Raw genomic sequence first — 12,893 nt, forward strand, 5'->3', positions numbered from 1 at the left:
TAAAATAGTGTGGCTGAAATTAATGGGAGTTTTTAGCCACTTTCACAAAATTGTCTCACTCAAACAACCAAAAAATGATTTTAGTGAGGTTGCAAATAGTGCTCTTATAGATAACATTTAGTTATTGGACTTGGTTTGTGTCTAGCATAGGTGTCATAATTTGTGTTTAAGTATTGGATTTGAGTAGTGTTTTAACTAAATGAATTAAATCTCTCAAATTGAACTCCTAATTTTATATTGATTTCGTGTCAAAAAATTGTAAGCCAGTTATTATGTTGTGTGACAGGTTTAAAATGTGTTGAAATATTGATATAAGACTATATAAATCAACTTTAACTTAATTCATGTAACTAAACGAGCTAAACTCTTCTTCTTTTTACATCAAATTAAAAAGCCATATCAGAAATGGACATTTCAGCAATTAATGTAAAAGGATGTAGTGATTTGAAGCAGACATAATTAAAGGCACATCACATCAAGAAAAATGCTTGCCTAGCTTCGATCCTATAATTTTCATACATATTGATATTATAATTGGTGCAATCACTAACTAATCAAATTAATAAGTCAAATTTTTTGCTTAATTATTTTATCAATTATAAAATATTACATTAATTTATAAAGAATTTTGTAGTAAAAATTGTAATACATACCGTGATCAACTGTATGCTGTAGGGGTTGACACCAGCAAGAGTTTGCCTAGCAAATTCCTCATCCCTAAACCAAAAGAATTTGTCTCCTCCATGTTCAAAAACACTAACATTTAGAGATCAAAGAGGCATATATATATATATATATATATATATATATATATATATATATATATATATATAGAGAGAGAGAGAGAGAGAGAGAGACAGATGATTAAGGGCAAATTGTTTAATGCATGATGTATTGTTTTCTCACTGTCTGTTGTGTCCGTGGTCTCAAACCGCAGCACATCTTCTCCTGTATTGGCGATGGCCTTGACCAGCCTGGGCAGGAGGTTGCTGAGGAACCCTTTCTTCTGGTTTTCAAAGGGAGGCAGGTTAACCCCCTCGTTGAAAAGAGAATCTATGGCGGTGAAGTTGGGGAATCCAAGCTCGGAGTCAAAGATTGCCGTCTCTAAGGAAGGTACCAGCGCATGCAGCACTGAGTATATCGTCTTGGCTGTGAACGTTAGCTTCTTTTCTTCCTACAAGTTTTTGTCACGAGGAACATAGGTGCTACCGCTGCTCCTGTTCTCCGACAATGGATCTGCACGACTGATGTGTACAAATCAATTGCTTCTTTTTTTTTTTTCTTTTTTTTTCTTTTTTTCTGTTGATCAAAAAGAAAAATGTTTTCTTCCGTAAAACATGTTTGGCAAGTTGTCTTTGTGAACAACTTTTAGAAAACAAAAAATGGAAATTGTCCCATACCCCTTAAGTTTTGATATCTTGATATATGGATAAGATTCTAATTTTGATAATTAAAAATTTGAGTTTTGGTCATGTTTTACGTCCAACTTTTGATGGAAGTATTATCAATTGTCCTTTTTTCACTTGGACAAATGGTTTGGAAGAAATTTCTTTCAACCTACTCTAATAAGTAACAAATGTCATCTCTCACCTGTTTTCTTTAATATTTGAACACTAATTTATTGTCATTTCACTAATTTAGGATTTCCAACATTAATTTTTTAGAAACAAAAGAAAAAATGTTGAAGGAAATTTCTTGAAAATTTATGTCATTTTCACTTAAACTCAATAAAAATTTCCCATGTGGGTATCGCATGCATCCTCATCCCACCGTCTATTTCCCCTCCACCCTTGAAGAGGTGGCGGCAGAGGTGGAGTTCAGCCCCCCTTGCCTTCATTTTTTTTTTTTTAAAAAAAATATATTAAAATGCATGTGAGAGCAAAAATATGTGTACCATTTATCTTTTTCTAAATAAGGACCAACTTAAGGCCCCTAGTGGCCAGTAGTACCCTATCAGTTTCGACCTATTTTGGGTAAAATATTTCTGTAAAACATAAAATTGACATAACATACTGTTAGTTTATGTTTTTGGCACATTCGGTTTGCATGTAAGTTGATGAAAATGAGCACCCCAACCTTTCCAGAAAGCAAGACTGGGATTTTTTGAAGAACCTCTCTGGACCGCCAGAAGCCGTGTCCGGACAGGATTTCCAGCAAGCTTATTTTGAAGGCCTTGTCCAGACCACCAAAAGCCGGGTCTGAACCCAATTTTCAGCAAGCTTGCTTTGAAGGCCTTGTCCGGACCACCAGAAGCCGAGTCTGGACCCAATTTCTTGCAAGCTCACTTTGCATGGTCTATCCAGACACATGGCTTGGCTGTCCGGACACTGCGGGTTTACGCATATGTAACCCTATCCGTGTTTGGACACATACTTATCCCTGTCCAGACATGACCGCTAAATTGTTGTTTATTTTCTATTTAAACAATCTATTTGGCCCATTATACGTACATATTTTGTGAGCAAATACAGAGAGCTAAGAGAGAGATATCATTCTACTTTCTGTGAGTAAAGATTAAATACGTGAAGCCATTCGAAGTTCCGGAAAAAGGAAATCGTATAGAAGAATTGTGCTAGATGTTCTGGAAAGGGCTACTACGGTAGAAGTCAAGTAGGTCGCTTGTCATGTGCAAGGAAGAGTCAATTGCAAAGGTTTTGTAATTCTTCTTGTATTCCTTATTCTTCTTATAGTGGATTGATTTCCTGGGTTTCGCGGCGCCGGAGAGGTTTTATATTTATAGAGTTCTCTAAATGGTTTCCTCTTTGTAACCAAATATCTATGTTCTTGAATGTTCATTACATATTTGTATTTGGTTGAATATTAACTGTTAGGTTAGATCTTATTCCGCTTATTCTGTGTGAAACACCTAGGCATTTGAATATGTGTCGTTTGGAGTCGTATTTAGGTTTTTCACATACTATAACTTTAAAGATCTTAATTAGCATGAATTTCACAATAAATTAATAAAATGAAACATACCAGAATCCATTGCATCTTTAATTCTTCTTTGAAAGTATAAATACCAGATATCGGTTTCTCTCGCTTGACCCACTTTAAGTACATAAAGATGATGAAAATTGTGTACATTTATAAGGCGAAGAGATGACCGGTTTCCTTTATTCCTTTATAACTCAACTTCCCATCAAAGTAAGAGTTAATTAATAAGAACCCACTTCTCTTAATTAATTAACCAACAGTTTATTAAGAATTAAAATTAAATAATCTCATAAATTTAGGAGTCTAGTAAATATTCATATGTGCTATGTCATGTGGGACATTAAATTCTTACATTCTCCTACTTTGCCCATATGACTAATATTGTTTTAGACTCAATAAGGTTAACATTAGGTACACAAAAAATTTAATCAATCCTTACTTTAATTTGGTAATCCTAAATACCATAATTAAACAACCTACCAGTTTGAGTCATGGCGGATGTACATCAAAAGATGACATACTCCCTTCCATCTACCACAACACTAACAACTTGTTCAATTATGGTTCATAAATGAGAAGTGTCTAAAAATTGGTCCACAAAAAATGTTTTTTTTCAAAGACTATTCCTATTGTCATTCATCCAATCTTATATGTACGTACAAAATGGAAAACAGGAAAAATCAAAAACATATTTAATGAGATCTCAAAAGTGTCTAATAACATAAATAAACATTATGGGTTACAATCAAGATCGACTCATTATATTAACATGTTCCTTAAATGTCTTTGTTGGTAACCCTTTAATGGATCTGCAATTATAAGCTCTTTATTAATATGTTCTATAGACACTCATTGTTTCTGAATTTTCTCCTTTATGACAAAATATTTAAGCTTTCGTATGCATATAGCATCTTTAGAATATTTTTTGTTCTTCGAGAAAAAATATAAATGCAGAATTATCACAATACATTCTCAGTGACTTAGCATTAGTGTCGACAATTCCAAGTCCTGACCTTGCCCAATCAATAAACTGGAGATCGTTTCTTCTCCATGAGTATGTATGCTCTTTCATATTTTTGCTTGTACAATACTCAAATTAATGCTTTAAATAAGCTGAAGGTCATTTCAAGTGCTAGTTTGTTTTATCTTTGCAAGTATTCTTGCCTGGTTTACCGGGGAGCAGTCAATTACTATATCAGCACCAGGCTTGGAATTTGAATAATTAGCTAGGTCTATCAAATCTGACTCAAAAGAACAAAATTATGGATTCCGTCTTGAAAATAAGTGTTCCTAATGGATTCAATGTAATCACCCAACATGTCGAGATTCAATCAACAATGATTTAACTCATTTGCCAGTTAAAGTAATCTACACATTAACCATAGACTATATTCATCAAACGAATCACATTATGCCCAAAACAAATCTCAAATAGTAAACAACATTTATTAAAATTAAGAAATGTCAACAAATTAGAGTTTTAATTAGAGGGTATTATTCCAAAAAACAAGTGACAAGCAAGGTGTTGGATTATGATACATCTTAGTTTTGAACCTTAATCCTAGACACACACAACAATGATCACCATTGTGATTCAAGCATTTAAGGTATGGAAGGATTTGTTCATTTTTTTTTTCCCTCATTGGGCACCACTGAGTTTGAAACTATAAAAACACATTTCAAATTCAAATGGAGATGCTATATGGAACTCCTTTTCCGGTCACCCCCGGCTGCGAAAATGGCTTCAAAAGCTCATACGGCACAATCCCAGCTCCTACTCTATTCTTGAAATCATTGTTTCCATTCCTTTCATCAATAATCCGTTCAAGCTCCTTCAATCTCCCATTAAACCGTTCAAAAGCCATCTTTATGGCCGGATCTTCAGCCCATGAGGGCTCCATCTTCTCTCCAAGGTACTCCTCATCCGGTGAATGATTAGACAATATGTCCAAAACAGCCATTATTCTTGTTGCTTGAAGTTGTGAAGGGAAACATTTCAAGAGTGCAAGTTCAGGTTTTTTCATGAACTTTTTCCATTCTTCTTCAGTAGGGTCTTCTGTGGGCATGTTGGTTCTGGCAATGGTAGGCCGGTTAGGAAAATAACCCCCGTAAGCGTATTGTCCAAAGTTCACGGCTGCATGGTGACCAGAAGTGACCCATACAATTGTAGTGATGATGCCAATTAGGTCTTCGGGGGTTTTGAGGACCGGCCACCACGGTTCGTCCTTCTTGTCGGCATGGCCGACTGTTCGAATTTCTGTCCACCATGCTTGGAGCTCTTGATCAGACTCTACAAGGCTAGGGTTTGGGTAGTAGTGCTTAACATAATCAGTGACCCATAATTTGATGGTATCCCATAGGATTAGACCATCATTAGCAAAGGGGTAGTCTTTAATTGTTAGCTTTAGTCCATGAGGAGCAGTTGGATCCTCAACAGCCATTCCCCTACACAATTGCAAAAACAATTGATATGGTAGTTAGTTTGGACACAATGATAAGCCATAGTAGTATTAATTAAATGATTAAATTTACTAATTTTTTCCAAAATTAAACTTTTAGAACATGCAGTGATTTTACATGGTATTAAAGCTACAAATCCCACTAAAGACCATTTTCTTTTTTTCCTTTCTATTTCTTTTTTTAAGAATGGCCTCCAGCTCACAAGAAAACAAACTAGATTAAATAGCAACGTTGGGTAGGCTTTGCTACCCGCAAAAGAGAATGAGCACCACCATATCATAATCAGGGTAAGCAAGAAAATGTGAGAAATCGTTTTGCTCTTTGATACTATATGAAAATTAGAAAATGAAGAAAATAAAAACTATAATCCATAGGACCATTAGGGATCGAAGATTGGCGTTAACTTACAGCTCTAATAATATATTAAACTACCGCTTATCCAAGTAGTGATTTAAAAATCATCAATATGTTGCAGAGTAATTAGGAGGAAAAGAGTAGCAAAACCAGGGGTATTTTATGAAAACTCAGCAAAATACCCAAAAGGTTGTGTAGATTTTTATGAAAGGCTGGCTATGAAATTACCTGCTAACTAGATCAGCAGGCAATGCTTGGTGGTCGAACCGCCATTGGAGATCGTAGGCGACGGAGCAGAGTTCCATGGAATATTTTGCAGGTGTGAATCCGGTCTCAATGGTTCCGCCTGCATTAATAAGTGCCTCTCGAGCAAGAGCATTGATCTCGATGGTGTAACGGAAGTGAGGGTGCAACAGTCTGTAGATTGGATGCATCACACTCAGTTGCCTATTGGTCGCAATTACATATGGTTCAGTTACACAATGAGTTCTTAGCCTGTAAAAGAGATAACACAATTTCCCATGTTAATCAATAAAAGTATTTCAAATTAATGCCCACACAAATAAAAAATAGGAACGATAAATTTGTGTTTGCCTGTCAAGTTCGGGTTATGTCAAAGCATATATACAAATCATGTAAAAAATTATTTCGCTGTATAGCAAAGTCTCACGTACGTACCAGTGACTAACGAGTTGGTGATAGCCAGAGTCATGGGCAAGGACATGAGCTTTGGCAAGCCTCCAAAGCCAGATGCATGTTGAATGCCAAGAAGGTCTAAAAACTTGCTTCCACTGCTGCTTTCCATCAATTGGCGGGCGAGTGAGTTCTATAGCCAGGGGCCTCAATGTGCCATCTTTGGTTAGGAAGAATAGTGTCCTTGAACCATAGAGCGTAGTGCCTTCAAGCCGTCTTACTTTGTCGACGAATGGCAACAATATGTCATGGTAATCTAGCATGAACAACTTCTTTTGTTGTATGGCCTGCACGCATGGATGTATACGTCATAATAATTGAGTCATATATGATGGGCATTACTAGCTTCCTGCATGCATCAAATTTATATGATGATCAATCTCCATTTTGCTGACCTTGTCAACGCTCATAAGACCTCCAATTTCTTCCTCAATCATTTCTGTTGTGATGGCTGATTCTGGTGGACCGTAAATCTCTGGGTCAAGTTTACTTTTTAATGGCCATTCCTGCATGAATTTTATGCAAGTTAATTTTAAAGCATTTGTAGACAAAAAAAGAAAATTCTATTTGAGTTTCAAGCTCGATGATTAAACACTTTTGCAATTATATTCTTAAAATTTAAAAATTAGTAATCTCGAATACCCATGTTTAAAAATTTGCAATGTTATCTCTACTGTAAGGATGTAGACATAATCAAATTGTAAATAGATAAAATATTTCTTATAACCCTGTAAAACTTTAAAATGCAAAATTATTAATTAGATTAAAACTTTAAAAAAGAACAATGAACCGACGGCTTGACCCACAGCTGGCCGTGGGTCATACCCGTGGATCAGCTAGGTAGCAAATTTTTTTTCTTTTATCTTTATTTTTATTTTTATACTACGTGAGGTAATTTTACATCCTTTTTTAGAATTTAACATAAAGTCCTAATGGGAAACATCAATGTGGGTAAGTAAAATTTCCCAATAAAATCATATTTACACAAGATTTATTTAATATTGATCAGTTTCATACCTATATATATATATATATATATATACACACACATTTACATGAGATTTATTTAAATCATACCGTGACCAACTGTATGCTATAAGGGTTGAGACCAGAAAGAGTCTGCCGAGCAAATTCTTCGTCCCTAAACCAAAAAAATTTGTCCCCTGCAATTCCAAAAACCATGTATATATATATATATATATTATCATTTAGGGAGAGAGAGAGAGAGAGAGTTAAAAGTTGTGGTTTAATTTTCTCACTGTTCATTGTTTCGGGGATCTCAAAGCGCAAAACATCTCCTCCTGTTTCAGAAATGGTTTTGACAAGCCTGGGCATGACGGCTCTGAGGAAGCCTTCTTGGGTTTCTTCAGAGGGCAAGTTGACTCCTTCAGTGAAAAGGGAGTCAATGGCGGTGAAGTAGGGGAACCCAATATCTTTGTCCGTCATCACCGTTCCAAGAGACGGCACCAATACTCGCAGCACTGAATACACTGTCTTTGCTGAAAATGTCAGCTGCTTTATCTCCGAGAAGCATTCATCGCGAGGAACATAAAACCTGCTACTTCTTTTCTCAGATCGGGGATCTGCGTCCATATATGCATGCTTATTGTTGTTCAACCATCAAAACCAATATTTAACTTATATTATGTATGCATATATATTTACCAAGACAACTTATGGCTCATGTTAATCATTAAAAAAAAGGTTTAACACGCTCTAGTCACATATCAAAACATGCTAACAGGCCGATAATTTTGAATGACATTTTTTTACCTTTTTTATTGTCTTTAATTCTATAAAGAGAAATCCTACGATTTTTCTTGATATTCTACTGATTCTATGTGAATATTGTTTTTTAAAAGAAATATGAGGAACTGATATGGTAAGATTTTTTTCTGCTTTTTTAGAAAACAACATATATACACGTAGGATCATAGAGCACTAGCATTTATCTTTCATAAAACATGGAGACGAAGGACCCAGTTAGCAAACATGCATGCCCAATCATTCATTGTTCCTATGTATGGTATATTTTTGCCTTTTATTTTGTGTATCTCCTCCAACTTTTCATATATGACCATTAATTATTCTCTCACAAGAAATGATTTGTGTCAATAACTTGTCAATAATTCTATCATATTTTTTTACAAATTCATAGATCAATTATTAGATTTGTGGGGCCCACATAAGTCAACAAATCTAATGATTAATTTGTAAGATAATATGAGAAAAATATGAGCAAAGTATTTACACCAATTGTTTCTCTTCTCCCTCTGGCCAAGAGAATTTATATAACTATATAAACCAGACAAACTATGACATGTCCTTAACCATACACTTGCTTAATTATCCAAAACTGGATATGTCATTGTCAGGCTTTCAAACGGAAAGAGACACAAATTCAAAATATCTGTATGTTAAGGAATCGGTAAGTAAGTTATTGAGGAATTGGAAAATTAACAGAGAATACCATAGAAACGAACAGGATATTATGCATTTTTAACGTTAAAAAATAAATAAATAGAAAATACTTTGGAGTATTACAATTTTTACAATAATTCTCCTACAAACTGATGTGACAATTTATAATTGATAAAAATGCTTAAAAGCGTATGGTTAATAACTCAATTACTAATTAATAAAATTGATAAGTCAAATTTTTTATTTACTCATTTTATCAATTATGAACCGTCACTTCAATTTGTAAAGAATTTATAATAAAAACTATAACCTCTATTTCGGCGCACACCTGAGTCACAATGGGGGCGCCCCGTCCTACAACGTCTAGGATAGGGGCGCTCTTTGCCGCCGAGTACTGGCCTTTGAAGTTTGAGGCTCTTGTCAGGATCTCCAAGATCATTGTAGACATCATAATCGTATATCCTCTCAAAGCTCTTGCGCTCTCCTTCACCATTCCCTCGCAAATTTTCAAGGTCTTCTTCTCTTAGCCTCCTCAACCCACTTGGTGTTTGAGATGGCAAGTATGACTGCTCCATTCAAAAGACATGAGTTGTCACAATCCAAAACGAAAACCAAGATTAAAAGATGTTTTAATTAATGTGTAGAGCTACTTTTCTTGAGATATGGCCACATTCATATATATATATATATATATATATATATATATATATATATGCTAGCTTTGAAGGAGACTCACCTTGTTGGCGAAAAATACCCTTTTTGAAGGATTGTCGAACTTTGAGTGAACCCATGAGCGACATGTGACATTTACAGGGCCATGAGAGAACCCATCGATGACTATATCCTCAAGGAACATCTCTCTGTGGTGCTCATTTTCAACCAACACAGCGCCAACCTCCCCAAAATCAATTGGAACTTCAAAACTAGTCTCGTACTTTACCCCATCATTTCCCTTGCCCGCCTTATGAGCGTATGCTCGAATTGTATCCTTCTCTAATCCTGTCTCTTCAAAAAGATATGGCAATAATGTTAGAATATTAATTAAATATTAACAATTTTTTTATTATGTGTTGGACCTCACTTGTTATGGACTAGTTTAAGGGTCTGTTTGAGATTGCGTTTGATGGGCCTAAAAGTGCGCTTAACATTCAAAAATCAGTTTGAATAAAAAAAAATTTCTTTGATAAAAAATATTAAAAGCGTTTTTAAATATACAAAAAGCCTATAAATGACACAAAAGCTTCAAAATGAAGTTTTTATCAAAAAAATCACTTTTTAACTTAAAAATTTTATTTTTCAAACATAATCTCAAACAAACTTTAAATTTATGATCGAGCAGCGAAAAATTAATCAATCTTTAATATGCTTAATCTTTTAAAATATTAATTAAATAATATCTTCTTTGATTAAAAAAAAGAAGCAAAGAAGACATGGAGAACACAAAAGCTGCAACAAAGTACTGCAGGCCCTACCAGCCCTCAAAAGGAGGGAAAACAGAACATCTAAGGAGCTAGCAGACAAAAACCGGCCGGGGCCATGCATACAACTTACAAGGCAGGCAGCATATGATAACAACACCAAGGAACAGAAATTACAACACATCCACAAAAAACTCTGTTTTCTTAGTCGATCGGGAGTTGGGACCAAACTCATTGATAACATACCTTTCCAACGTACGTTATGGGACCATAGCGTAGGACTAGTGGAGATGCTCTCTCATTCAAGCCTCTCCATAATATTGCTTGTGATCCAAATTTGATACGCACTCTCTCTCTCTCTCTCTCTCTTTCATACACGTACTTGATATGGGGGTTTATTTTATTTTGCCAAGTTTCCTTTTTCATTTTAATAGCTATAAAGTTCTACTTGGCTTTCAAAAGAAAGGAAAAGGTAGAATTAAAACTCTTTCAAAAACAAGCGCTGATCATTTTGATGATTTGTTATTGGGAACTTCTTAAACGCCATTACAGCCTTGGTAATCAAATTATAAAAAATAAAAATAAAAGTATAATAAGTATTTGAAACGACCTTAGTTTTTTTTTTTTTTTTTTTTTTTTGAAACGACCTTAGTCGAGGCACTTTCAAAGAATAATTCTTTTAAGTTTTTATTGTTAAATCAAAATTTATCTTAAAAGCTTAAATTAATAAAAAAATAGTTAATTTAATTAGTTAAATTAATATTTTATCTCTCCTTTCATGACCTACATGCATGTGAGATAAATTGTAGAGTCAAAGTTCTAATTCAAAGCCTTTACTTTGATATGATGCTTAATCACCACTTATAATACAAGCTTAAGCTTCAAATATACTTGATTTTTAACATATACTTTTATTTAATGAAAAAAGAATGTATTAAACAAAACTCAACTTTATAACAAAAAAAGGGGACCTTCCTCGGGATCCCAAAGGGAACCACAAGATTGCACAGCACAACTAAACAACCGGGAAGGAACAATTAATCTACCAATTTGGCAAGAAAATCTCACTAATTAATACCAATTTGGAAATGGAAAATTGAATATAATTTCTAGCTCGAACTTTATTATCTTTTATTTTTCTTTTGGAGAGAGGGGGGGAGTATACCAAGTTATTTAATAAAGTCATTAAAAAAAAAAAAAAAAAAAAAAAAAAAAAAAACATGTTACCCCAGCTAGTGGCCATCTAGCTAATTAATTACATACATTAAGGTGTGGTTCCTTGATTAATTAGGTTAAGAGAATACTTACTGGGATGAAGCTGAGTGCTGACTAGCTCGAGGAGGAGAGTTTTACCAAGCAAATCTTTTATATCATCCAACCCTCGTTCAATCCCAAGGTTTGACAAAAATCCACGAACCGTTGGTTTCACGGTGACAACGGCTTTAACACTAACGGACTTCTCGGTAGCTGCAGGACTGGCAACAGCTTTTATGTTGGTACCAACATAACCAGTGCGAATTTTTTTCTGGAATGAGGATTTTGACCAGATTGAAAGCGAAGAAGCCGTGCCGCCATTAATGCCATGGACGAATGGCCCCTTGTGTAAATATAGGAAGAGGGTTTTGGAAGTGTGAGATTGGTGGTGAACTCCAGGCTTCAACATTTTCGTGGGGCTTAGATGGCTGAATAATAATAATAATAATAATAATAAGAATAAGCTAGAGAAAGAGAAAAGGGTATCTCAGATTTTATTGCTCTTGGATACTCTGAAAAATGAGGGGGGGGGGGGGGGGGGGGGTGGGGTGGGGAAGTGACAAAGATAGGAAAAGGATCCAATTGTCGTCATGCATTATTCACCTTGATGCATGATTGCTCTTACTTCGAACTACACTAGTACTACCCTAAACCATTTGTTTTGTCCCCTTAATTGTACTAGTAAGACAATTAATAGAGTTCCTAAAGACAACGGCATTTATAAAGTTAAACAAACGTGACATTAACAATATATATATATATACACGGTGACAAATCCTTTATTCTTATAAATTGACCTTATAGTTTATAATTAGTGAAATAATTAAGAGTTAATGATTGGCAAATTAGTTATTTACTGATTAAAATAATAAATTAAATTTTTTGTTTACCTATTTCACGTGAATTTATAAGAAAACTTGTTAAAATTGTAGTACTCCTAACACTCATACGAATATGTTCAATAGAAAAAAAATAAATAAATGAAGATATAGAGGGGTGTAGTGGTATATACAAACACAAGGACCAGATAAAGTGTTTTTGTCAAGGTAATGCAGTACTTAAAATAAAATAAAATAGGCTTAAATATATTTTAGAATATGTGATTTGTCTCGGAATCAAATAATTCCCTCGGTTTATAAAAATGTCACAAATAATGATATATGCATGTGGATCTTTCAAACTTAGTTGGTACGTGCTTCTATCTACTTTTTGTTCAAAGACTTACTGGCACACTCGTCATACCATTAATAACGTATTAATATGTATTATTATTATTTTTTTTTAAAAAAAAAAAAAAAAAAAAAAAGGTATGATCAAGCTATGACCAGTGTGAAGGTGGCCGAACAACCCCTAGGA

General features: G+C 34.4%; 1 protein-coding gene across 1 annotated transcript; it reads right to left on the reverse strand.

Moving 5' to 3' along the window:
• Nucleotides 1–4,366: 4,366 nt before the first annotated feature.
• On the reverse strand, nt 4,367–12,024 carry LOC132164076 (linoleate 13S-lipoxygenase 2-1, chloroplastic). The gene is made up of 9 exons (XM_059574490.2): nt 11,592–12,024; nt 9,602–9,870; nt 9,194–9,431; nt 7,704–8,027; nt 7,522–7,607; nt 6,840–6,950; nt 6,430–6,731; nt 5,980–6,246; nt 4,367–5,382 (listed from the first exon to the last, which is right to left on the reverse strand). The coding sequence occupies exons 1-9, from the start codon at nt 11,944–11,946 to the stop codon at nt 4,623–4,625; spliced, it is 2,712 nt and encodes a 903-aa protein (XP_059430473.2). The 5' UTR covers nt 11,947–12,024; the 3' UTR covers nt 4,367–4,622.
• Between the last annotated feature and the right edge of the window lie 869 nt (nt 12,025–12,893).

Source organism: Corylus avellana, chromosome 8 (assembly GCF_965113065.1).
Source record: "Corylus avellana chromosome 8, dhCorAvel1.hap1.2, whole genome shotgun sequence".
In the NCBI taxonomy this organism is placed as follows: domain Eukaryota; kingdom Viridiplantae; phylum Streptophyta; class Magnoliopsida; order Fagales; family Betulaceae; genus Corylus; species Corylus avellana.

Coding starts and splice junctions, on each gene's coding strand:
- LOC132164076 (XM_059574490.2), bottom strand. CDS start 11,946: ATGTTGAAGCCTGGAGTTCACCACCAATCTCACACTTCCAAAACCCTC. Junction 6,951..7,521: donor ATAGCATACAGTTGGTCACG/GTATGATTTAAA, acceptor AAATTCATGCAG/GAATGGCCATTAAAAAGTAA. Junction 5,383..5,979: donor CCTGCTGATCTAGTTAGCAG/GTAATTTCATAG, acceptor GCAATTGTGTAG/GGGAATGGCTGTTGAGGATC.